The 27,418-nt window shown below is 35.5% G+C and overlaps 2 protein-coding genes across 3 annotated transcripts; one reads left to right on the top strand and one right to left on the bottom strand.

Annotated features, from left to right (window-relative positions):
* Positions 1–128: 128 nt before the first annotated feature.
* Positions 129–11,476, bottom strand: LOC110370809 (apoptosis-inducing factor 3). 2 transcript variants are annotated; one of them, XM_021326783.3, is made up of 4 exons: positions 11,335–11,476; positions 11,069–11,155; positions 9,213–9,547; positions 129–3,180 (listed from the first exon to the last, which is right to left on the bottom strand). In XM_021326783.3, exons 1-4 carry the CDS (start codon positions 11,396–11,398, stop codon positions 1,876–1,878), a joined length of 1,791 nt encoding a protein of 596 aa, XP_021182458.3. In that variant the 5' UTR covers positions 11,399–11,476; the 3' UTR covers positions 129–1,875. The 2 variants fall into 2 exon arrangements, with proteins under 2 accessions (XP_021182458.3, XP_021182459.3); XM_021326784.3 differs by having other exon boundaries at positions 11,241–11,377.
* A 375-nt stretch (positions 11,477–11,851) lies between these two features.
* Positions 11,852–24,950, top strand: LOC110370769 (oxysterol-binding protein 1). The gene is made up of 12 exons (XM_021326720.3): positions 11,852–12,101; positions 13,566–13,754; positions 14,069–14,342; positions 14,640–14,805; positions 18,487–18,608; positions 19,074–19,151; positions 19,548–19,661; positions 20,775–20,889; positions 21,500–21,686; positions 22,234–22,321; positions 22,613–22,786; positions 23,177–24,950. The coding sequence occupies exons 1-12, from the start codon at positions 11,959–11,961 to the stop codon at positions 23,870–23,872; spliced, it is 2,346 nt and encodes a 781-aa protein (XP_021182395.1). The 5' UTR covers positions 11,852–11,958; the 3' UTR covers positions 23,873–24,950.
* The last annotated feature ends 2,468 nt before the right edge of the window (positions 24,951–27,418 follow it).

Genomic DNA, 27,418 nt, shown 5'->3' on the forward strand with positions numbered 1-27,418 from the left:
ATTTTTTTTTTGCTAATTTTATTAGTATACAAAAATATTTTTCACTATATTGCTAAAAATTCAGGCTTGATTTTTAAAGGATTATTTTAGTTATAGCAGAGTAGGCTTGCTTTATAAAAATACCACAATAATTTAATAAACATTTATTTATTAAAATATGTACATACATCTAAACAAGCAACAGTAATATCACATCAATTAAAAGTACCTTGTTATGATTATATCAAGAACAGATATGTTTGCAAATAAATAATACAGAGAAGAGAGGAAGCCGACAAAACCCTGTAGTTGACCAAGGATGAATCAGGAATAATGAGCCATTCTTATTAATTCTAACTGAAATGTACAACTTCCGATCTTTCCATTAAACAAACTTAGTTAATATCAACTGAAGGTCTATACACACCAGGTTTTTTAAAAAGAATTTGATGTGGTTTATATAGAGTGCGTTTGCATCGTCTGCATCTTTACGCGTGGGCGCACGGCACATTTAAAAATGATAATGATTAAAATTTTAATGAGTACAGATGTAATAGCAGTTAAATAAATTAATTTAATCTAGTGTGATGTATGTTTGTGCTCAATGATGTTTACCCGTTATTCATTACACAACATAATACATTTGAAAGAATACTGAACTTGAATGTGATGAATATTGTTTCTGAATAAAGTAGCAATAGCCAAATGATTACAATATTAATTTCAAAAAAACAATGAATTTTAATGTTATACAAGGTGTGGAAAAATTGGACCCTGATTTTCTTTTTTTATTGTGTGACAACACTGTCCTTAGTAACAGATAGTAATACTTTTTTGGGTTTAAAAAAATATTTTAAAATAAATCCTATTGTCACATGGTTTGTACTAAAATATTTCAATAGCATATAACTTAATTTAAATATTAATTAGCAGTTTCAATAAAAATATGCACTACAAATAACAGAAAATGCCTATTTTAGTACCAAGTACTGCAAACATTCTTATATTATGCGAAACAATATGGAATATCTTCATTATTGTATATTACTATGGCTTTAAGCCCAAATAATATAACTTACGGATACATAACCTAGATTTGTTCTTAACAAAACATATTTTAGTATGACCAACTGCAGCAACTGGTTACTGGAACTTAAGATTATAAAAATGTATAATTCCTTTGTATACAATAAAAACTCAACAAAGTCGCTTAATAAAAGGCTATTAAACTGCTGGTTTGCACAGATATCTGCCAGAAAACGAACATATGTAAGAAATAGATTTTCGAATTTGCAAAGCACTGGATATAAATTTTAAAATGAAGCAGAGCTTCAGATGAAATTGAACATAACATATACTGCAAACAAATTATATGCTACATAAAATTAACTGAGGGATTTTATAAACATTATACATGCAGTAGAATACTTAATTTAAGGCCACATTTAATATCAAGTTCATACATAATATATTATAATCAGATTTTAACATCTACAGAATAAATAGTATTGAACATCTATTTATATGAATCTCAAATGCTTATATGAATACTGTCATCTACAAATTACGAAACTTAAATTATTTGATACAGTTAAACTGTTTTACTTAATAAATCGTAAAAGCAATAGTTTTTGAGGACACATAATTGATTGTACTTTAACTACTATTATTTTAAAAATAAAATAATAATTTTGCATTAATATCATTCAAAAGCCATATACACATAGCCATTATACCAACATAACAGCAGCAACATTTAATATCTTCATGTAGAGTTTTGCTTAAATTAACAGTTTCGACTAAAAGAGAATGTGACCAATGTTAAAACATACTTATAACATATTTCGCTATTCGTTTTTGTATATGTTTTCGAGTTTATGGAATCATGGATGGACATTACTGGGCTTTATTGCTCTTTGCCCACGAAAAAGGATCATCTTTCAGGTCTTTCTTGTACAAAGTTTTCCCTTGGTGCACGAATTCTGCATACTGGGCAACAACGGGGTCCCTCATGCAAGACGCCACAGCGATCACTTTTTCGGATTCATCGAAGAAGAATATGACGAATTTCAGTCCGTCTACATCGCCCTCTACTTGAGTACTGGCAGGTTTTCCGCATCCAGCGTAACGGATAGACTTGCCGAACAGCAACGTCCAGAAGAATGGAACTGTCTTCAAGGCAGTTTCTTTCTTCACCATATTCAAAGCAGCTACACGGCCATGGTATTGAGCTAAGCCGATGTGTCCTATTGCCATGTTTTTATTCCCGTGAGCGAACACGGGCGCACTAGCGATATCGCCACCGGCGTACACGTTTTTCACATTGGTTTCGAGCTTATCATTGACGGTGACCGCACCATTTCCCTCCAATGCTATTCCGCTATCCTGCAAGAAACCTGTGTTGACAGTTGTTCCCACGCCTAGTATCAGCAGGTCAGCAGGAAGTGTGGTGCCGTTGGCCAACTCTACCGATTTTATAACTCCGTTCTCGCCGTTACATTTCACTATTGTGGTTTCAAACTGAAATTGGACACCTTTTTGTTCGAAAAACTTTCGTAAACTTTGCCCTATTTCATTGCCGAATATTTGGCCTAGGGGTGAAGTGTCCTTACCAACAACAGTCATTGACTTGGCTTTCTCATTGCAGGCAGCCGCGCTTTCTAGGCCGATAAAACTCAAACCTAATACAACAACATTCTTATCTTTGTTTTCTCCCAAAGCATTTAAGATGTTAACAGAATCATGAAAGTACCGGACTGTAAAGATGTTCTGCAGATTGACACCGGGGATGTTGGGTACTCGGGGGCTGGAACCAGTAGCTATGTATAAACTGTTGTATCTCAGTTTTTGGTTATTACTTAGATGTACAATTTTCTCTTCAGTATCCACTTTTGTTGCATCAACACCTTTAAGTACTTCTATTTTAGCGTCGTCGTAATACTGTTGGGATCTTGCTTGTAGTTTTTCTATGTCGGTTACGGTTCCGATCTTTGAGACCTTCACTCTATCGTAGGGTAAGTAGTTTTCTTTCGCTACTAAGGTGATGCGTCCCCTGAATCCCTCGCTGCGCAGTGTCTCGGCGCAGGTGGCTCCGGAGGGTCCACCGCCGATGATGACGGCGGCTGAGCCATCCATCTGGCACGACATGCCCATATCCTTGATGCGTTTTTTCGATTTCAAATCGCTGCGTTTAGCTTTTACCTGAAAAAATAAACGACCTCGTAAAATTAGAGCCCCCTAATTTTATGATGCTTGTTGGGTGAGAATTTTATAATTTTTAGTGAAGTTATCTGTGAGAGTAGGACGAAATTGCGTTAAGTAAACATATATGGCTAAGCAACCTCGCCTGTATCAGTCATACGAATCAATAGCATTGATAGATAAGGCTAAACAATTAGATAATTTTAAAACATACTCCGCCAAGTCTACAGTCACCATAGCATTTCACGTAAATGAGTAACAATCGCGTGATTTTATGACCATGTTAAATCAGGTATGGAATAAGTGGTTTCATGTCGATCTTTTCTTAAAACTGCATACTTCTATACTTTAAAGTATAAATTGAAATGTTAACCAACTAGAGTCTAGACTTTAATCAATTAGTGAGTAAATAACTAAAAGGTGAGTATACTATTTCCATGGAGGTACTATATACATATGTGTGCCTTGTAGTGCTAATTAACCGATTGCTTTGGGCGCGACATTGAGTCACCATCCGGCAAGTACCTATAACGTAATACACGGAGTTGTAACAACGAATGTAAACTATATTTTGTATTATATCTATCAGTTGGTCAAGGTGAACCAAGGTCAGCTACTTCTTAGATCACGTTTTCATTGCATTCTTTACGGCAGGTAATTCAGTTCGCGTGGCCGCATCTCAGTTAAGCTTATGTTGATAGAATGCTTAACTAACCAATCCCGTTTCAAGCAAAGAAAGTCTTATTTTAAAGCAAAGGCAAATCACAAGATAGCTGATAACATTTTTGTTTTTGTACGACATGTTTACTCGCTGAAACGCAAATAGAATATAAATAAACACTGAAAACACACTACTACTGAGTTAAAATTAGCATAAAGAGCTGAAAAATACCTCACGAAATATGAAGAGGTATTTCTTAATTAGTGACTTTTATATTGTTACATTCCAAAGCAAGAACTGAATATTTTGCTGGTCTGATGTTTATATTGTTTCAGCAGAGCTATCCCGGATTTAATTCAGCAAGTCGAGACATAATTGCACAGATTGATACTGAGCGCAGTTTTATTAATTACGTGCGAAGACCAGCTTTATTTATGTATTTAAAAAACATTACAAAACACACGACAGACCAACCCATATAGTTATCTAACGATTAAAGATTGAGATAGAATCGATTACCTCATAATCACAAATACTTAAAGAGATAATTTTGGAGTTAACAATCGTCATATCTCCTAAATTGTCTCGTAAGAGAATATTAAATGCTTATTATGCCAAACAGCGATGATACGTCAAACTGTATATAAAGGTACAAGGTACAAGTTATATTTTCCTGTACCTACGGGCCTAGTTTGTTGGTCCTCTTTGGTTTACACCTAAGGTAGGGAAAGGTGTCGTAAAAATTACATTGCATTCAAGTTTTTCTACAGCAATGTCTATCAGCCTTCAGAGATAAAAATGAAAAGTTACGATCTTTATATTCAACATTTTACATGAGTTTAATTTTCAGAGATTAACCATAATCTTAAACTGGACCTAGGTTATGCCAGTCTGATATAACATCTGGCTAGCGTTTGCCTTAACAAAATAAATGAGGTAAGCACATTACTCACGTTGTCGTTACTTAGTCACTGAATGACGTTCTCAGGCTAGCTGATATACAGATTTCTTTTCAATGTATTTTTGACTGGCATACAATATTAGACTGTTGGATAATGCAACAACGAATAAAGTTTTTCTGGCACAAAATCATTATTCTTATGCAATTTTCCGAGGCCAACACAGTTGTAAGATTTTCATTAATGTTTTATTCAGCCGATGACATGAACTTTTTTAAGCATGTCGTAGCATAAAATATTACTTCGTCATAATTATCTTATCGTATGAAATCATCGTCGTATCATGCTAAAACAAAATTACTTGCGATTGGTATATCTTGTAGAATCAATGCTTAAGTTTTTTTAATAGTGTTAAAAATTACGTAAACGGTAAATACATATAACAAGTGTAAAGCAATTTCCTTGATGAGGAAACGGAATGTTCGCTCTAGACTGGGGCGGGTTGGTTCATACTCTTGCGTACGATATTAAAATACTTGAGACACAATGGACGTGGCTGACATTCAGATCACAGGCGGGAGATTGCATTTTCCATACTTATATTGTGGGAGTTAGTTGATGATAATTTTCTGAAGGAGTGTTAGTACCTACCTAACGAATGAACGATAAAAAGCGAAATCATTACGGAAGTATGTGGTTTTCTTATCAGTTTAAAAGATATTGTAAACATTTTGGCAAGTTGAAATCACAATTGAAATTATTTAGCACATTCAACCATAATAAACCTTTATCATAAATTGGCGCATACAGCAGTTTTATCACTACAATCACAAATAAGAAGTTGGAAAAACCAGTTACATGCTCTGATTAATAAAATTACAGTTTATAGTTTTTGTCACAATTCCTTGACCTTGTATGCAATTATCATCTGGTTTACAGTAATCATTGAAAATACAGGTAGGCCATACACCTGAATAACTGAGACAGATCAAGCAAATACGTATCTTGTTTGCGCAGGGAGTTAGAATTTTTGGGTTATATGTCCCGGAATATGGTGTCACCCTGGAACTATATTGGTCAAACGCAAACGAACAAGAAGGTGCAGCCCTTTTTTAGAGCAAGCTATCTTATTTATTATTGCCAATTAACATAAACATTAAAACTTACGTCATTCATAACTGTGTCAAATTCAAATACCTAGAGATCAATAATTCATTAGTGAAATATTGCAAGTTTTTAGAAATTTATAATAGGTATTATGAAACAAAACCCTAAATATAAGCATAGGTACATAATTTTGCCTAAATTCTGCATTCAGTCAGTTTCAGATCAGTCGTCCCATGACTTACATCACGTGGAATAATTCTTTAATGATATTTCATATCATTCTCTAGCTAAACTTTCCATACATATTATGACACGGAACCTTATATCTATGCATAGATAAGTCTGTCTTCAGTTCTGCATTTTGATCAGTCGACCCCATGACCAGGGCCGCGCCGCCCCTGTGTGCGAAGTGTGCGGCGCACACAGGCGCCAAGACAATAGGGGCGCCGCGCCGCCTCTGCCACCTAAATTATTTTTGTTACCTATATGATTGTTTTTTGTAGTGGAGTATCGACAAGTAGGTACAGCATAGGCGCAACATAGGCCTTGTAAACTACAAAACATCTATAACGCTTATTGAACAAGTCTCTCAATATTTAATGTTTATTATTATTCACGTTTATGGTTTCATTTTACGTTTAGGGTTTTAGTTTACATTCCTTACGAGCTTTAATTTTGAAGAATTTGTAAGTGAATTGAATTGAATTTGAAACTTCCAGATCCAGACCCCTAAGACGTCGTAAAACTCCAAAAATTTTTGATTATGATCACGAAGACCACACTATAAATGATCCGAAAACCTCTTTTAAAATAAATCGACGGTTAACCACCAAGAACTCCTAACTCAATATGTCAAAACTTTTCAGTAGAGGCACAAAAAAGCCACCAAGGTCCGCGCTCGTAAAGTTAGTAGATAATTCCATGATTGTAAAAATACCCGAAATATTACGAATTATAAATAGAAGATTTTTCTATTAGATGAGATACAATATTTTTGAATAGAATCCGCGAAAAAACCAATTGGTCAAAATATGTCAGTTAGGAGGTCTTGGTAGTTAACCATTGAAATGTGTTTTTACACGCTTTTTATTAACTTCACCTGTATGTTTGTATGTTTGTTTGTAACCGACTTCTTTGGGCGCGATTTTGACCCACTTTAAACGGCCAGATTTCGTTCAAACTTTGTAGATTTATTGAGGACCGATGACAATACACTAATTTGATAAAATTATTCCTTTTTAACCGACTTCCCAAAAAGGAGGAGGTTCTCAATTCGGCCGGTGTTTTATTTTCTATGTATTTACATCGATTACTCCGAGGTTTATAGACCGATTTACGTGATTCTTTTTTTGTTCGACGCGGAATAGCTGCCGGTTGGTCCCATAGTCATCAGGTCATGGATCAGATGATGGAAACCCTGAGAAATCGAGGGCAAACTTCGAAAGTTGTAGGCATACGTAGGGTAAAAACTTGACACTCAGGTGTATGCCTGAAAGCACTATTCAACAGTGAAGGTTTGGAGCTGACCTGATGATGGAGACCAGAGAGGGTCGAGGGAACTCGACAACTAAATATGTAAAATACCTCGTATTTGGATTTATATTCTTTGTATTGATGAGAACTTTCGACTTATATGGATAGTGACAACTATTTGTATCACTGAAAAGCTGTAAATAAAAAACTTTTTAGTGTTTTTGGAAGTCGGTTTAATTTTTTTGAAAAAAGGTTTTTCAATTTGCAAAATATGATTTTTGTTAATTTATATAATTTTCATATATAGTCGATAAGGTAAGAAAATTAATTAAAATTTTCTATAATTTTTCTCTACAGTCCATAAGGCAGAACTCGTTGTTAATTTTTATTTCCAATAAATTATCTTTAGCCGTTTTCTCTAATATTGACAAATTTTTGTATACTAAAGAGAATTTTAATTCTACAAAACAAATAATAGTTTAAAAAAATTAAAAAATTACGCTTTTATAAAAAAACCCAAACTAAAAAGTAGAAAATAAATAATAGATTTAAAAAAAAACTAAAAAACACGCTTTTTATAGAAAACCGAACTAAAAAATAGAAAATAAATTTTAATGAATTTAAATTAAGAAAATAGTGTTAAAAATTTCAATGAATATAAATTAATAATAGTGTGAATAAAAAAAAATATTTTATTTAAAAAAAAGCGTGTAAAATAAAATAAATGTAAAATTTCGAGTTTTATTTTTCGCAGTAATTGCCAAGCAGAAGCGAACGGGATTTACCTATTTAGTATCCTAATTCCTAAATGTTCCACAGTTTTGACCACTTAGATATTAATGATAATATTATCTAAGTACTGTAAAACTGGAGAACATTTATTTCAGTCAAATTTAACAATTAAAAATATTCATTCAAAAATTAAATTCGTTTTTATGATGATTCGTTAAAAAAGAGGCGTTTCATAGGTTTCGCACACAGGCGCTGCCGGGGGTCGGCGCGGCCCTGCCCATGACTATGACGTCGCGTGGCTTCGCTCAAGCGTCACCAGTTGTGAAGTTACAACCTCCACCCAAATTGCACGACGAGGTCGCGATACATACATATTTATCTACATAATTATACCCAAATGTTACTTTTCTCATACGAATTATTGACTAGTTTTGTAGCAGCAGCAGCTGTTTTTTAAAACTTCAAAAAAGGAGGTCCTCAGTTTGACCTATGTTTATTTGTGCGCGATCATCTCACGTTTGGCTGAACCGATTTGAATGCGGTTTGCATACTAAGTTTTAACTAGATTCGCTTTGAACACGGATGTACCTAGAGTAGGAAACATAGCCATTATCATAAAGAGGCCGCCCTAAGCACTTTACGCTATAATCAGACTTACGCCGCTTAGTTAACTTCAAAGATACACTTCATTAACTCAGTGTTAAGATAAGCTTTGTGGCCATTAAAATAGCGGTTAATATTGGCGACCCAACCCGGCTTCGCATAGGTGCGGGCTTGTATTTTACAAATAAACCTTATATACTCACATAAATATTGATCAAAATTGCATTAAAAGCCGCTGCGAATTTTAAAAATCTGAACGTTCCAATAACGGGAGCGTAAACGCGAGTAAAGAAAACTGAACTTCTACGACTTCTGTTAGTGGCAGTGTATTGTATAGAAAGGAGACCAAAGTAAGGATAAAATGCGGTTGTCCACTGACTGAGCTGACCTACTAGGTTCGAAAAAGAGCATACTATTTAAAAAGTGTTCTCGAATAGGAATTTGAATGAATTTAACGTTTTGTCATATGGTGAGGAAGTATTACAAAACCTTACATAGAGCAAAATTGATGAAACTAAGAATAAAACTTGACGAAATATATATAAAAATATGCATACCTTAACTTCTCCTTTATCCGAGACCGTCACTTGGTAGCAAGGAAGCGAGTCAAAGCCGGGGAAATCTTCAATATCTCCAGTTTTTATGTTGAAGCAGGCTCCGTGCCACGGGCAGCGAACCCTGCCATCTCCTAGGGCTCCAGAGACAAGCGGTGCACCATAGTGAGTGCATGTGGTACCAACTGCACTAAATTCTCCTTTCTGCTTAACAAGCAATACTTTGCCCTCCTCTCCAATCTCAAAAACCTTCATTTCATTCTCTTTGAGATCATTTTCGTTGCAGACCACAGCTTCGACGTAGTTGTTGCTTGACTCCACGCGGGATATCGTGCCGCCTGTGTGAGACAGTAAGTAACATTTTATAGGAAATACAGTTAGTATGTAAGTATATAACATTCACTATACACAGGAACAAACTTGTATAAACCTTGGAAGTATCAGCCAAAGTACCTATACAAACATTACACAGATAAAGACATGACTGTAAGATACCAAAATATCGCTATACCATAATCATCGCGATTAGTAAAATAACATTGGAAGGAACTAGAAGAACACGACAATGGGTGGCTAGCATAGGTACCTGTGCAGTGCAGTGTACCTAGTAATTTACGTAGTTTTTAGGCAAACCACAATTATATTCGGCGAGTCGTTTTGTGATCAGGGTTGGTGTTTTAGGTTTACGTATTAAATTTAAAAACTTAGGACGTAAGTTCTTCTATCTGTGAGGGAGCTCTATCTAATAAACGTTAATTTGCTTACAGTCATACAACTTATTCTAGGAGATAGATTCCGACCAGTTCTTATTTAATAGATTACTGAAAAAGTAATTTAAATGCGAAGATGTGGTTTTGCCCTAGATTTTTAGCGATGCCCCTCTTTTATCCATGAATATGAATAGTTGGTGCATGGCTTACAAATGAAACTGTAGCCAGTAGGGAAATGTATAGTTTTGTAAGGGAGGTGCTCATTACGGTTTAAAATGCAGGAAAACAAAATAATTTTACAACCAGTTTAAGAAAGCTGATATGCTGTATGAGCTAAATAACTATCAAGTTTCAATAATATCCGTTGCATACAATTCCTGCTGGCACACAAAATAGAATCAAACATAATCCCATTACTTTGTTTTATAATATTAAGAGTGATTATATGATTAACATTCAATAAATCAATTTAAGAAATTCTTACTAAATACTTCTAGATTCTTGAACCTTATTTAAAGAGATTTCTAGCACAGATAGGAAATTTATCAGAATTAGAGTTTCAATTATAGAATCGAAAGTTAATTTAAATTAGACAGTAGAATCAAGGATTTTTACAGTAATTCATGCACTTCGAAAAAATAAAATAATATAGTCCAGAGGGTTATGAAGGAAAAACCACCAAGTGGGTTCAGACTCCTGCATCAACAATTTAATACCATAATATTTATAAAATCAAGTTTCATTTTGTTATAAATAAATCATCTGCAGAAATTATTCTGTATTCACAATTCATAGGATACAGCTCAGCGACAGATGGACAGCAAGGTATTAGTAATAGGGTCCTGATTTTATTTTTGGGTCTGGAACCTTGAAAAACCAAATACTTTTACCAACTCAAAATGAAGAACTGAGATATCACTTTAATATTTGATGATAAATTAACTAAGTACCTACTTCTCAACATTTTCTTCATAAAACAAAGTTGTAAATCATTGTATGGTTGTAAATAATGTAAGGTCATTGAAATACATGCTTACTATGTCAGACTATTTAAGCCTACTTCCAATGGTTTCTGGAGCAGTCAGATATCCTAGGCACATCTTTATACATTTATTTTTGTTTCACCTTCATTGAATAAAATATACTCACGGCTTTCGGCACTTGCCGGACTCTGTCCACAGTTAGGAGAGTAAGATCTTGAATAGGAACTGCCCATTTTGCTGGACAAAAAAGAACCTAAAAGAAATTTATTATATTATTTAAAAAATATTAATGATAAAATTGGATGCAAAAAATTGACACAGATATTTATTATCACAACCTCAAATATTATTGCCCTTTGTACTTTAGTTCTAAAATCTGACAACGAATAATAAAACAAAGATCACTTCCAGTTAAACCGTGAAAGGTTTTACCTTGGACGAAACGACTAGCAACCTTGCTGACCAACACGCAACTTTGACGGAGAAATAATACCATTGTTTTTTTTTATTTATTTGTCAAATTAACGAATGAGTGAATGAAGTGGAATGAAGGAATTCCGAACGGAAGTAACTCACAGTGTTGTCAACAAGATATCGGACTTTCGGACTAAATCTAAAATATTTGTAAAATTAATTAGAACAAATACTCAAACTAAAATGTAATGTAAAAAATATTTTTGTGCTCTACATTTGAAACAAAACTCATAAGAGTTAGAAATAAGTAAGAATAGTTTTGAGGATTTCGTGCGGAATGTTTCACAGAAAACTGCTTTTTTGAGAACAACACCTGTTGGCCCTACTTACTTCACCCATTGAGGAACTAAAAACTAAAAGTCTGACGACTTTAAAATGTGCTGTTGAGAAAGTTGTAACGATTGAAAAAGGATTTCACTAGACTTTGTTCCGTTCCTGAAAATTAGAGTATTCGAACGAATGAAATGAACTTGATTGAATTTTAACAGATAATAAATAAGTTGTGAATCGACGACGGACGTGGCTGGTAGAGAGTTTAAATTAATATGTTTTTCTAATTTAAATTGTGTTAAAAAGAAAAAAATGTCGGATGCTATCGTAGCCAAGGGTCAGCCAATACCTGGGGATCCCGAGAAAAAGGGCTGGCTATTCAAGTGGACAAATTATTTGAAGGGTTATCAGCGAAGATGGTTCGTGTTGTCGAATGGACTGTTGTCGTATTACAGGTAATTTTCGTACTAGATTCTTGCTTGTACCTTCCAGCTGTTTCGTATCAGCCGAAAATTGATATCAGTAATGACTTACTTGCTTGGAAGTTTCATCAGAGCAAAGAGAGGTTAATATCGAGATTTTTTAGTATGACGCAGTGTTTTTGCAGTATTTCTAATTGGTTTTCTTGTTCTATAAGAAATATTAAATCATAATATCATAAAAGTTTTCTCGTAAAGATATGGTACTTTACGTAATGTTAATAATGCATTGTTCGAAGTCGTTATTAGTAGGAATATAGTGAAAAGTACTTTACATACAGTAGTACATTGTATGCTGACAGTGACAGTAGATAAGTTGTAATAATTAGATTTTTGTGATAATAAAGATGCATAGTTCATAGTATTTGTTCTACATTTGCTGTTGATTAAATCATAGGTAGTTTTATTAATGGTTACAACATGCACCTGTTGTTTATTAAATGCTATAAAATAATATCTACATCTGTTCATTAAAATGATTGATTACTTTAACACAAATTAATATACATATTTTTTTCCAAATTAGTAAATCAACAAGGTATTACATAGATTAGGCTAACAGTAAAATATCACATAACAGTTTTAATGGTGTGCTATTTTTTTTAAATACATAATACCTACACTGTTATTGTTTTCAAGGCTAACAAGTTTTTCTACATACATGTAGTAGTACTATGTTAATTGTTTTTAGAGATTTTTCCTGATACTAACTGACTACTTTGAATGCTAATGTGTAATAATTAGGCTCATTTCTCACTGTTTAGAATGTGTTACATTTCAGTCTGAACACAAAGTTATAACTACACTAGCTGTTATATACAGTTTTACCTGGTCCTGAATACAGAGAGAACTACTGCTTAAACACAGATATAAAGTAGCCTATTTCAAGTGCAAGGTTTCATCAAAATCTGTTAAGCTGTTTGTGTGTGAAGAAGTAACCAAACATATACAAACACAGTCTTTCTGTTTCATCTTTATAGTATGAAGTGAGATCTCAGACTCAAATTTTAGACCAACATGATTATTTATTAATCCCAACATTAAAAGATATTTAAAATCAGTGCCTTGTGCACCTGAGAGCCACATTCATAAATAGTCCATGTCCATGAAATTATCCACATTTAACAATGTGTAGGGTTTTATATGTAGAAATAATAAAAAATATAAACAAATAGTAGAAAAAGAGGATGCCCAAAAAAGCCACAGTCATTTAAAATAATTTATGTACAGCAAAGTAGACCATACATAGAAGATCACAAATATGCTATTTGTTTTACATAAAACTACAAATAACCAAACTGGCCAAGCCAGCAGCATCTAACTATAAATTCACAAGAGTATGTTAAACAACTGGTTATAGCAGCTTAGAGAAGGGATTAAATGTTACAATCCAGTTTTCTTACACTTACAAAAATTTCAAGTTTTATTCTATGTTTTCAGGAACCAAGCGGAGATGGCCCATACATGCAGGGGCACCATATCTCTGCTGGGGGCCCTCATCCACACGGCAGACTCCTGCACGTTTGTCATCAGTAACGGAGGCACGCAGACCTTCCACATCAGGGCTCATGATGAAGTGGAACGCCAGAGTTGGGTTACTGCTCTAGAGTTGGCCAAGGCAAAAGCAATGTATGTGTTCCTATCGGAAATATCTTGAAACTCAGTTTTAGATTAGGTTATAGTGTTGAGAAAATTGCAATTCACGATAGTAACATTTCTACCACAATACAATCTATGTGGAGACAAATCTAAAAGCTTTCATAAAATATTTAGTTACATAAACAAAATAATTGTTTGTGATTACATGACAATGACCCGCAGTACACCACTTACATGCTACTAATTATAAGTGACACACACTTAGAACACATTATAAAGAAGGCCATGGTCACATCCCATATTTTTTTTTATTTTTGCCTAAAACATGAATATATTTTATCCAGCCGAGCTCAAGAATCAGACGACGATGAAGACCAGATGTCGACAGGAGTAGTAGTGGCGGGAAGTGGTGAAGGGGAAGGGGAGGACGCGGGCGGTATAGCAAGAGAACTGGCAGCTAGGTTCCATGACTTGCGCACTTGCTCGGAACTGGTGGCCAGGCATGGGGCAGCCTTGCAGAGGTCACTTGTCGACCTGGAGATCCCACCGACGGATACCACGAAACAAGTGTCTGAACGAGCCACGCTGTTTAGGATATCGTGCAATGCTATGATGAATGTAAGTGCAGCATTTTATATAGCATTTAAAAAAAAATAATGCTATAGCTTTTTGATGAGCTACAAACGCCACTTATTTAAATTCAATGTACATATAAAACTAGATTATATAATAGATTAATTTTTAAAAATATTGATTGTTATTGTTGCCGGACAGAACTAAGTATCGCACCCGGGAAAATACGTTACCTCCATCTCTAGATTACCATTAGCCATGCCAATTGAAATGCAATTTGTTCAATAAATGAAACATACAAACTCACTTTTAATATTACTAAACCTACACGTTTGTTACCAGGCTTGCTCCGAGTTCATGAGCGCGGCAGCAGCGTCCTCAGCCCGCATGAGTCGCGCGCTGCAACACGAGCGCGAACAGAAGATGCGGCTGCAAGAAGTCGTGGAACAACTAGCCCGCCAGCACGACAATCTTGAGAAGACTGTAACTGCTCGCAATACTACACCTGGTAAGTTTAGTTTAGTTTTTGCTATCATTTTGTTCAAGTCTGCGGAGAAGGATCAAGAAGAGCAAGAACATCTGTACCAGCTTGGATATCAAACTTATTGTGTTGAAAATAATTTATACGAAAAGTCGTGATGGCGGGTACAGATACATATGCAGATAAACCATAAACATCAGTGGCTCAAGGCGGATAGACCGATTTCTAAGATGCGATAGTCATTTTACCATTAATCAATTTTAAAATAGCCCCTTTGGAAATTGAACCAACGCATTATAAACGTGCCTAGGTACTTTGTGTGCAGGTGCGTCCTTAATCTCAAGGCCACTAAAGTCCACACCAAATATGACTGTATTAAGTAAGCATAAAATATTTAGGTACTTCTCACAAGAAAGTGAATATTTGAAAAAAAAAAAAGAAAATTTTGCAGTAGATTCCTCTATTATTGTCTTTTTTTTATATGTAACTCATAGGACACTTTGTGATTGTAAAAGATGCTTTAAAAGAAGAATACGCTTTTATGAACAGCGGTTGTAAAGGATAGATACATAGCGTCAATATAACCAACATTTTCTTAACTAGTCTAAGTAGCAACGGGACTTATTTCTCTTTTGTATTGAAACAGAAAAATCTCAGTAACATTGTAATTTGCCCATTAGATTAATTAATCCTATAACATTGTATGTAATTCCTTAAGTCGCTATTAATATCACAATTAATTTATATCTCGTTATTATCTAATTAGATAACCAATGAAACTTTTAGCAGGTGGCAATATCTGACTGTGAACAGACTTAATTATTATTGAATTTTTGAGTATAGGCACATAACTAAAGATAAACAATCTTGATATGTTTTTTTATTTAAAAAGTCAGCTTAAAAATAAAATGTGGCTACAAATAATGTAAATACAATAATAGCTTAGTTATTTGAATAATTATTTTAAGCACTAGTTTATTTGCTTTATAAGTATTTTTCTAAAATATTATTTACATTTAGTTAAGGTGAATGTTTTAACTGGTAGCGGGAAATTTAAAATAAAATGTTTTACCTAAGTTAACATTCGATATGAGGCGTGATCTTATCGATCCCGGCAATAATATATCTCAAAGTAATTTTTGATGTATTTTTTTGCTCCGAAAGTTACAATTTAAATGGAATGTGATAAACTTATTAAATGCAAAATAAAACAATATATGGGAATGAAATCGAATTATAAGAACTTTCGGAGTCAAACAAGGTCATCAAAAGTTCTATTATTACCGCGATCGATAAGATGACGCCTGAGGCAAAACAGCAAGAAACCATTTTATTTGTATGTGTTTGAATTTAACGCTACCAGATGAAGTATTCCCCTTAAGTACTTATTCAAATGTAAGTAGTATAGATAGGTATTGGACAAGTTTTTAATACCTATTTAAAAAAATTCTACCAGCTTTCCAACTGACCCACCCACCCAAACATTGTTAATTTAGTGTAAGATTGCTAATGTTCATCTAGGTGTAAGAGTCTGTCTCCACCCTAGCAACACATCAGTGCCGTATCAGTGGCGGCATGTAAAAGTGGAAAGTGTCAGCCACTAACGGTAAAAATCCAAGACATCGGACGTCGTAAATCTTTAATGTAAAAGTAGTCCTAACAAGTTGAATAACAAATAATCGAATCTGAGTTCAGAAAGCCGTCTGTAACTATAAGGCCATAGTATTATTTTACTCTTTGTATAAGGCTAAGTTTTTTCTGTAGAGTTGTCTCACGGCAAATTCACTTCCACAACCAGTGACCATTCAAATGTCAGTAAACTTCTACAAGGCTCGGGTATTGAATGAATAAAGTACAGCTATTCTTGTGTTTATTACCTACTTTGATATTTCTTCAGCATACAGATGTACGGTACCAGCAAAACTGTTTATTGTACCTTTTTATACATAATTTTGAACGAATACATCGGGAAACTATATTTTCGGACGAATTGGTTTGGGTTACCATCGAAAAATATGATATTGAATGAATGATATTTAAACATAAACAATGCACAAGTATAATCTGTGATCCAAACGGATGCGAACGTGAAACGGAACGTGTCGTTCGTGACGGATGAAAAATCGAAAAGAAATTTGCGTTTTGGGCTAAAAATTATTCCAAAATTAATCCATTTCAACATCAAAGAAGTGTGTGTGATACAAAAACAAAAATGTATATACAATATTAATCATTACCTTATTTTGGTACGTAAAAGTGCATAAAAGCGAGACGATGTAATTTGCAATACTATTGTAGACAAATTTTTGGTGATTTTCAAGGTTGTTGTTTTTCAGTTCAACGTTTAACAGTTTGTAATTGGTTGTTCTTTAATCGTTTATTTAATTAACGTGTACCGGGAGCAAAGTGTTGTCATTTGGCAGTGCAGTATTGTGTTAGTCCTGCCTAGTAATAACGAAATCACGTTCATGTACGCGTCTATTGTGATCTTGGCCTTGTATCGCTAGCTTTGCGTTATTTATTTATGTTGGTAGGTTTAAAGCAATGATAAATTGATTTCTCCATAACAAATACAACATAATGGGCGGTAAGTGGAATCTAATAATAAAGAAAACACATCATCACTGAATGCTATATAAAGGCTAGCTTTCCAGTTGATTTCATGGGGTTAATTAGTGACGAACGATCATCATACACTGTTACATGTAAGTAATCACTTGCAAATAATATGCATAGGCCAACTGTTGATCTACATGTGGTATTCTTAGTAAAATACACTGCAGACTCATGAAAATATCAGCAGAATTGAGTGCTGTACAAAATATTTAGTATTGTGTAGTGACATATTTGATAACTGCTGCCTGCCACTAACTTAGGTGTTTGTAAATTTTCTACAGGTGTGGTGAGAGTGAGTGTTGTCAAATCATAAATAAATCAGTTCACCACTTGTAGCATGAGTGCATGTGATGTTATTGCATGCTCATTACAGTTATATTTTTTTCATTATAGGTAAAAATTTAATGGTTCATGCAAGAAGGAAATGACTTATGTATTAGAATGGTGCTTTAATTATATTTTCAATACATTTTATCCAGCAAGGAGTATTCAAAGTGATGTACCCATTTATCCTTGCTTTTCATGTCCAGTATTGTGTACATAGAAGTATATTGACACACTTTTCTTACAACATATTTTGTGGTAATTTGTAGTTTTGTGATATTTATTTGTTTACATGTAGAAAACAAAATTTATTCTCTCCATTTGTTTTTTATTCCGCATGCTTAGATTAACTTCAATGCTAATCTATTTCACAAAATATGATAATACGTCTCCAAATGTTGCCTCTTAGAAGCTGTAATGGCCTTTAAGCATCAATTTGTTTATTTGTTTGTTATCATCACTCAACATTTTACTATCAGTTGAATGACAAATAGAATAGTTGTTCATAGATTGATAAGATAATATATGGGTATTTGTGTTTTGATTGAATCTTCCGTTTTCATGAGATTCTTATCATGTTACTATGTAAATATTTGAAGTATGTACTTTTTAGTCAAAGCCTAGACTTGGAACAAATCAGTGGTATTAAAAAAAAAAATATAAACAATAAATTAATTACGATTATGTCATCATACTCTGCTATATTTGGCTGTTTAAAACCTATGTTAACAACTGCAACTCGTGTTTTATGTTAAGTTTTGTGCACAGGAGGGAACGGCACCGGGCAAGGCAACGAGACAGAGGATGAGGATCATGAGTTCTTTGATGCTGTGGAAGAGGGTGTCTCCTCTGCTATGGATGATCCAAATTCATTTGTAATTAAAGTGCCCGTAAGTCCTCCACAAGTCTCCTAACTCACCTTCTGAACATATTATGACTCATCGGTAGTATTGAACTTGTAGTTGCATGTTGTTCAACACTGTTATTGTTAATATTCAACCCGATGACAGAAACAAAGTCAAACTTGATTAACATAAAACGCTAACCACACAGTTTTACAATAAACGAAGTGTTTATTGAAGAACATTTACCTTGTTTTGCCTCTTACAGAAGTTATCGCACACATGGATCTTAAAACAACAAATTAGCTGTTGTATCATGAACTCTGTATTCAAATAACTAAATGTCTAGAGACTGATAGCTTGAAACAACACAGGTTTATTTAAACAATAATTTAGTTTCAATGTTGAGAGTTCATGTTAATGTTTTGTTTATTTAGTCATCATGTTATCTGAGGATTGTTACGGCAGAGTGAATCATGCCCCTTGTTCATTGTGCTGTGTGTGAATTTACAGGTAAATAGGAAAAACAAAGTAAAAAGCGGCGAAAGTTCAGATGAGTCTGAGGGTGAATCTGTCACTGAGACTCAACAGGTCAGTCACTATTTTGTTTACTATAATAATATCTGTTTGTGCGTGTTGTACACTCGCTTAAGTTATCAATGTTAACTGCTGCTAGGCATTGTACAATGTAGGGCATCTGCACGTAATTTTGAAATGTGGATCATTTCCGATTTGTCACTGACATGGAAATGTAAATACACACCTGATGATTCTATTGTAAATGTTCTTGACGTCTAAATATGTCGTAATTTAGTTTTAGTGTTATTGACAATAAGAAACATTCATAGTTTCTTACCTACAAAGCAAGTTTATCATGACTAGTATTTGGCCTTCAATTTTTAACACGTCATGGTGTTTAAGTAGCGCATAATATACTATTGCAAATCTAGTATTTATAACTGATAGTGGCTGTGTTGTTCAATGAAGGTAATTTTCGTGGAAGACAAGGAACGAGAAGAAATCGTGATGGGAGGCTCAGAATTAGAACCTACTGCTGAAAGTGGTGCCGTAGTGCCCAAGACACAAGATATTATAGTATGGGTAAGTTCACAACAGTTTCTTTAAACAAAAGAAGAACATAGAAATGTCGATCTACGTGGGGTACAACACAGAAACATAGTTTTAAAAACTTTAGGAGCTGGCATTGTTCCAAAACGGAAATTTGACAAAATGTACTAGATTCAGTACTGGGCCAAATTATGTATTCGATTAAACTCAAATGTTGCGTTGGTAACGTCACAAATTACGTAAAATATAATATGCAGTACGCCACATAACTACATATAAATGACTGATGCAAGACAGATTTTTTATTCATGCACAAAATTATACTGGTTGCTGGGAGGTTAAATACCTGCAGTTGCAACAAGTTTTAAAAGGTTATCCTTTGGAAACAACAAAGATATCTTTAAATTAATATTAATACACTCTGAAACCATGCATATTAAAACTATTTATAGAAATAATTGGCATATTAATACCAGAGGAAAGTGCCAATTTGTCTTTGGTAAAATGTCGTGACTCAAGCAACTAACGCATTTGTTATGTGACGTTCGGATACATTGTCTATCCAATTAGGTGATAAATGACCTATAAAATACTAAATTTTATTTATTTATTCAATATAAGAAACTAATATTTTGTTATTTTAACAAACATTATATAGATCTCATGAATAGCTAGACTTCCTACTGACCTTAATTTAGAGGTTTCGATCATCAGCATAATGCAAGGCTAACCAATATTTGACCCCTGGGTCTGGCAGTATGGCCCTGGCCGCTACATTATTGATATCAATTATTTAGATTACAGCTTGCGGAAGATGTTACTTTTCAGACTTTAAAATATGAGGTTATCAATTCAACCTGTATAAAAGTGTTTTAATGGAAAAGCGTGTCAGGTCATCTTCGAAATTAAAATGAAAAAAACATTTATATAGCAGTACTGACTACGATAGTGGAAAGATTGATATCATGTGAGAGTATTGGTTTTTGCATATTTATTTTTATTTGTCTACCAGTCAACCTCATTCTTTTCTTTCCATTGCCTCTACAACCGTTTGTGGGTCTTGGCCTCTTGTAGTCAACCTCATTATAGTGAAAATACTTTCTTCTAGTATACTTAGGTATAATGGTGTACCGTGGCATGTTACAGCCGCACGTGTCTGCGACGCAGCAGGTGCTGATCGACGGACACCCGCGGCGGACGCGCGTGCCCGAGAAGCCCAACTACCCGCTCAGTCTCTGGTCTATCATGAAGAATTGCATAGGTTTGTAAATTGATGCTTATTGTAAAGCTAAAGAGGTTTGTATAATCTTAAGAACTACTTGTTAGATTCGAAATAACCGTCAGTATAGCTATTTATCGAGAAAAAGTTGATAAAGTTTTGGTATATAAAATTGCTGGAATAATTTTAAAAGTTCTTACACTTATTGTAAGATAAATTATATCTGGCGTCTATTTTATGATACAGACACTACCTTTGTAGGTTTTGCAAATAATTTTTATTCTGAATAGTAAATAGGCTGATTACAACAGTGGGTCGACACTTTCTAGAGCGCTTGTTGTAGTTCAAGGTTAAGACCATTCTGTATCGCGACTTCGCGAGAGCTATTAAGGAATAATTAGTTTTATTGGCCTTTATTTATTTCGTGTCTTCCATTTCATTAGTTTGTGTCGACAAAACTTTAGGAATTAGCATATTCTTTTTTTTACATCCACTTCAAGTTTATATCGAAATATTATGAAGGTCCTATTAAAATGGATGTGTATGACATGTTTTATAAAGTATAATTGTAAATGAACACCTACTAGATTAAAACATAACCCAAATGTCCTTAAAACAAATGACTGGACTGAATACTCTTCATTCAAAACAGGTAAGGAGCTCTCGAAGATCCCGATCCCGGTGAACTTCAGCGAGCCGCTGTCGATGCTGCAGCGGCTGACGGAGGACTACGAGTACTCCAGCATCCTCGACCAGGCCGCCAAGTTCAGCGACCCCGCGCAGCAGCTCGCCTATGTGGCCGCCTTCACTGTCTCCTCGTATGCCACTACTGCTAACAGGTATATTCATTAATATATAATTTAGTCTAAGACAAATCACTACATAGGATAAAACAAAGTCGCTTTTTCTGTCCCGTTGATAGTGATTAAAGAGGAAGGTTTAGATGTATAATAACATACATTAAATATTGGGAAAATTCTGTTATCCCGTGCGAAGCCGGAGCGGGTCGCTAGTGAATAAATAGAGTAGAAATTACAGTTTGTATAATTTAGATACTTTTACCTCTCTGACAGTCATTTGCAACCTCAAGTATAATAATATAAATGTTTTTTTTGTTAATGTTCAAACTAATTTTGGAGTGGTGGAAAGTTAATTAATAATATTGTTCAGTTGGTGCTTTAACTTTTTTTTGGTTTTTTAATCTTATGTTTTATAGAAGTTGATGCCTGATGTAACGGATACATAATGAGTCTATAATAAATCACTTTTCGTTAATAATCTCTTACATAATAATATGATTTGTGCACAAGCCTAAATATCTTTCACCAACATGGAATTGTAAATTGAAGAATAACTTAAAAATGTGTTTTTACTGTCTTGTTTCAGAACAAACAAGCCGTTCAACCCGCTGCTGGGCGAGACGTACGAGTGCGACCGCATGGCCGACCTCGGCTGGCGAGCCATCTCTGAGCAGGCAAGTCCACCCACTTGTTAGTAGACACACACCCTTCACCTTTCCTCTGTAGCCGAGTCTCAAGCACCTGCAATCTCAAATGAAGTGTTACAAATCATATTTGCAGTGATATTTATTGCATGTGCTTGGGACTTAAGTTGTTCCTACATGTGTAAGTTAGCCTTTTCCAAACCTCCCCGCCTCTTCCCCAGCCCTTCCCCACCATGTCCTTCCAGCACTAGCCCTTAGTACATAATGTTGCACTACAATTCGGCCGCTAAACTAACTAAATTCAAAATTGTTTGTGGTCAGGTGTCGCATCATCCACCGATGGTAGCGCAGTTCTGCGAGGGGCAGGCGGGCTGGCAGTGCTGGCAGGAGTTCACGATGACCACCAAGTTTAGGGGGAAATACCTGCAGGTCATCCCGCTGGGGGGCGCGTCCGCCATGTTCCCTAGCTCCGGCAACAAGTACACCTGGAGGAAGGTACGCGTCGGGCTGGGGATTGTTCATTACATACAGTTGACCAGTGCGATCGTTGGGCTTTCTGTGCAGCTCATGTCAAATAACTTTGCCCCTCAGAAGTCAGTCATGTGAAGTAGTATCCGTACATTTTGATTGTGGTGCTGTCACTAGCAGCCAAATTCCAAGTGGCAAAGTTATTTATATAACTTGTTAAAAGTAAACTTTTTAGAGCGAGCGGTGATATTGCGTGTAAGCAGTGGTGTGAAACAAAATTTCATTGAATTGATGATTGTTCGGAGTTAGTTTGTAATGGAAAGCTAGAATTGGTTTTAAAAAGTTTTATTGCATTGAGACATGCACGTTGTAACTTTGCAAGTGATATGTATCTGTATGTTCGCTACCTGGTTGCAGGTGACGACGACGGTGCACAACATCATCGTGGGCAAGCTGTGGGTTGACAACCACGGCGACATGGACATCGTGGGCGAGGCCGGGGCCGCCGCCGGTTACGTGGCGCATCTCAAGTACCTGCCCTACGGGTACTTCAGCAAGGACACGCAGCGCAAGGTAACCGGCGTCATCAAGGACCCGCAGGGCGTCCCGCGCTACGTGCTGCAGGGCCACTGGGACAGCCGCGTGGAGGTGGCGCCCGTCACCAGCGCCTCGCCCGACAACACCGTCTGCAAGACCGGCAAGTTCACCGTCGCCTGGGAGCGAGTGCCGGCGCCGCCCGACTCCGACCGCTGGTACAACTTCACGCTGCTGGCGGCGCAGCTCAACGAGCCCGAGCCCGGCGTGGCGCCCACCGACTCGCGGCGCCGCCCCGACCAGCGCCTCATGGAGGAGGGGCTGTGGGACGACGCCAACACCGAGAAGCTGCGCCTCGAGGAGAAGCAGCGCGCCGCGCGCCGCGAGCTGGAGGCGGCGGCCGAGCAGGCGGCCGCGGCCGGCCAGCCCGCCCCGCCTGCTCCCCGCCCGCTGTGGTTCTCGCGGCAGGCGCTGTCAGCCCACGCGCAGCAGCAGCCGCACCTGCGCCACCTGTACACGCACCGCTACTGGGAGTGCAAGCGCAAGCAGGACTGGTCACAGTGTCCGGACATTTTCTAGCGGCCGCGGCCGCCCGCCTCAGGAGCTGAATCACCGGATCGAGTCTCAGTCGTCAGTGTCGCTATAGGCTAACGTTGTTCTCGTTTACGCCGTTACATTTTGCGTTGGAAGTTTTACTCATTCCATATTAACTGTGGTCGTTTTTATTATTTATTGTTATTTTTCAAAATTAGTTTATCGTACGGTTACGTGTACATAATCCTTATTTATGACGCTATCTCGATTTCCACGCGACTCGTGGCCTAATAGTTAAGTTGTTAGCTCTTAGACATTTGTGAGCACCGCTTTCGGTCGTACGTTTCGAACGTTTCGAGGCTTCACACGTTACAAACTAACAACGAAATTATTTCACTCACATTATCGAAACTAACGGGCTTGTCACGGTGTTCCAACTAACACGATTTATTATTCAAAGGACTTAATGCTTTCGTAGTCTGAAGAAAGATGAGATGTATTGGTGGAATGTTCTGGGACTGAAGATAGAGGTATCGTTGTCAGTTACAAACTGTCTCGCGTATATAAATATGAATTTCCTTACTCCCGCGTTTGGGCCTGGTAATATTGTCTTAATTTAGTTGTATATTTACCTCCTGTAGAAGCCAAGAAAAATTAATAAGTAGACGTGAATATAAATTTATATAAAATCAGGTGCTTCTAATGAACAGGTTTCAATTTTAATCAATAATAATAATTATCGTCATGCTACAATCTAGAAGTGACAAATGTCTAGCGGGCATTAAACGAAGCTCTTTACGTCCTTATAGAAAATGTCGCGTCGTAAAACTATCTTTTAATGCCTTAATGTAGGAGCAATAGAGCATTATCTATGTAAGTGTTAAAAAAATGAACACAAGTTTATATCAGGACGTGGGCTCGTAGGCAGCTCGCCGGCTGTCCGCATTGTGATATCAACTTGTAGTGCTCTAGAATATTTTGTAAGGTCTATTACAAATGTACATTTTCAAGTGGATGTAAGATAATTTGTTAATATTTTTATTATAATAGAATGATATTTGAATACGAAGCCATAAACATCTGTATCATGTTGATTATGAAAATAAAATATTATGTCACTGAATATGTGTTTTATACTGTTTTTTTTTCTCTCAACTACTACACTATTGTATCAACATAAAACTGGGACTCCAAGTTCAAGGTATATCTCATCGTATACTAATATATTTACTTTTAGTCTACAGGTTCCAAAACTAATGAGCGAATTTGAAAAAAAATATAAAGGTTTTCTCTTTTCAGGAAAACGGCAAGTTTTATGAAAAATATTACATGAGATAAAACGAGTTAGCATTATCATCATCAGTGGCCTTTTACATCTATAAAGGAGTAAGCACCCCAGTGGGATTCCCTCTGTAGCCCTCCAGGCATTTTTTTGGGACTCACAACTGCAGCCGCTGTGGTCTGTCGCGTGAGGTCGAACATGGACCTATACCTTTATGCTGAGCTAAATTGTCCTAATATAGACCGTTGTCAAGAAGAGACATATTGGACTGTTTGTGGATGTGTAATAAAAAATAAAAGATTTGCTATTTTCAACATTTTATTAAGAAAACGGAAACAGTGAAAAAGTACATAACTGTAAATTGCAGTTGGTTACAATATTGTTTATATAAACAAATCTTTTACAGTTAAAATCGGTACTAAATTTTTACTCTATTCACATTTACAAAGGGAACATCAGTAATATAATAATGTACAGGAAAAATTTTAGGTTGAAATAATATTATTGTCGCGCCTGCATGACCATAAATATATTTAGACGAAACTAATTCGATTTTCAATCTTCACTGAATATTTTATGTGTTATTTTTAACCATCCAGTATTTTACATTTGTGAAGAAAATCGAACTAAAAAAAGGTTTTGTCACGACTGAGTGTTTGACCTTTGAACCCAAACGATATTTTTGAAATCAAACAAGAGAGACGTATTTCGCCTTTATAAGATTTTTCAGTGCCCGCAGCTTCAGAATCGAGGTCACGTAACGTAACATTAAAATTATTCTAGTCTATTCATCATAAAATAAACCAATTGGTAATATTTGTTTCTAAATTAAATATTAAGCATACGTTACGTTACCTCAAAGTGATAGTGCGTGCATACGGGGCGCAAATCTTCAAGAGTTTGTACGTTGAGTATCGTAAGTAAACTCAAAAACTAAAGAACACACTTTAACGACGACGTCTAAGTATTGGTTTTCAACTTCATGCTTTTTAAAGCATAATTATAAGCGTACGATTTTTGATTTGAAGATATTTTTTTAAGATTCCAATCGCTTTTTCATTACTATTGCATCTAAAGCAATGGTTTCGTTTACGAATATTTAAATTATTTTCCACTTTATGTTATAGCAAGAACATCGTCATTAAACTAAAAGGCCGTGAATACAAGTAACGAACAGAGTAAAAACCTAGAATAATTATTATACAGTTAGATGCAAAGCAGATAAATAAAATTTCTCATATTGGTACATAATATTATGATACAGAACGTTTGCACCATTTTCCGTACAGATAATTCGAGTGGAACTACGCCGTTACAATAAACAATTAAGTCTTTGTAATATGTTGTATTGTAACAAAATACATATCCATCAAGAAAATGATGTAATCGCACAAAACTTATGTCTCAGCATTAATTTATTTATACATTTACACTTCGCCAAATAGCTTTCCTAAGCAATATCACTCCATTACCTAAACAAAATAATTACATTTATTTCAGCTCAGGATAATTAATTTTAGCTCATCCATACTTTCACTATATTCTCTTATGTATATTTTAGATCTCCAGATACTTTGCGTTAAAAAAATATTCAAGTAGCCTTTAAAAATACAATAAAATTAATATATTTAAATGGTTATGTTTTCTGCATAGTTATAGCGATACATATCGTAATATTTGGAGGGGCTGCCCCCAAGCGGACAGCGGGGTGCGCTAACACCGTTGTGCCGATGCAAATTTCCATATTGTACTTATGTACAACGTGATGTTCACGAATGAAAATAAATATAACGCTTTGCTGCGTCGAGCACCCAAAGAAAGGCATCAATTGAAGTCGTTAGAAATACAGGAGAGATTTCGACACATACAATTAGTATCAGAATGAGAATGCAAAGCGGTGAGTGCGCGCGAGGCGGTTTGCGCAGGCACAGCGGCGCGCGGCCCGCGCTGTCGCAGTCTGTTCCGTGTCAAGTCACAACATCCAACTTAGAGATCTTTTATCTTTAACGTCTAGGATGCTAAAATGATAAAATCGGATATTTTTCTGCATATCTATATACATATTTTACAAGGGAAAGAAATAATAAATAATTTCTATACCTTTGATATGAGCTTCCTCTCAGTACATTGATATCAATCTCAACAATATTAAAAAACATTATCTCTCTGAAAATAAAATGAAATAAATGTACACTATATTTACAATGTTGTGGCCGTTCATACTTATTCTTTTTGTAAAGATTTACATCATAAATTAGCTTGGCTCTCAATGGTTTGCATAAATGGGCCCCTAAGCTTAAATGGAAATT

The sequence above is a fragment of the Helicoverpa armigera genome, chromosome 22 (assembly GCF_030705265.1).
Source record: "Helicoverpa armigera isolate CAAS_96S chromosome 22, ASM3070526v1, whole genome shotgun sequence".
Classification (NCBI taxonomy): domain Eukaryota; kingdom Metazoa; phylum Arthropoda; class Insecta; order Lepidoptera; family Noctuidae; genus Helicoverpa; species Helicoverpa armigera.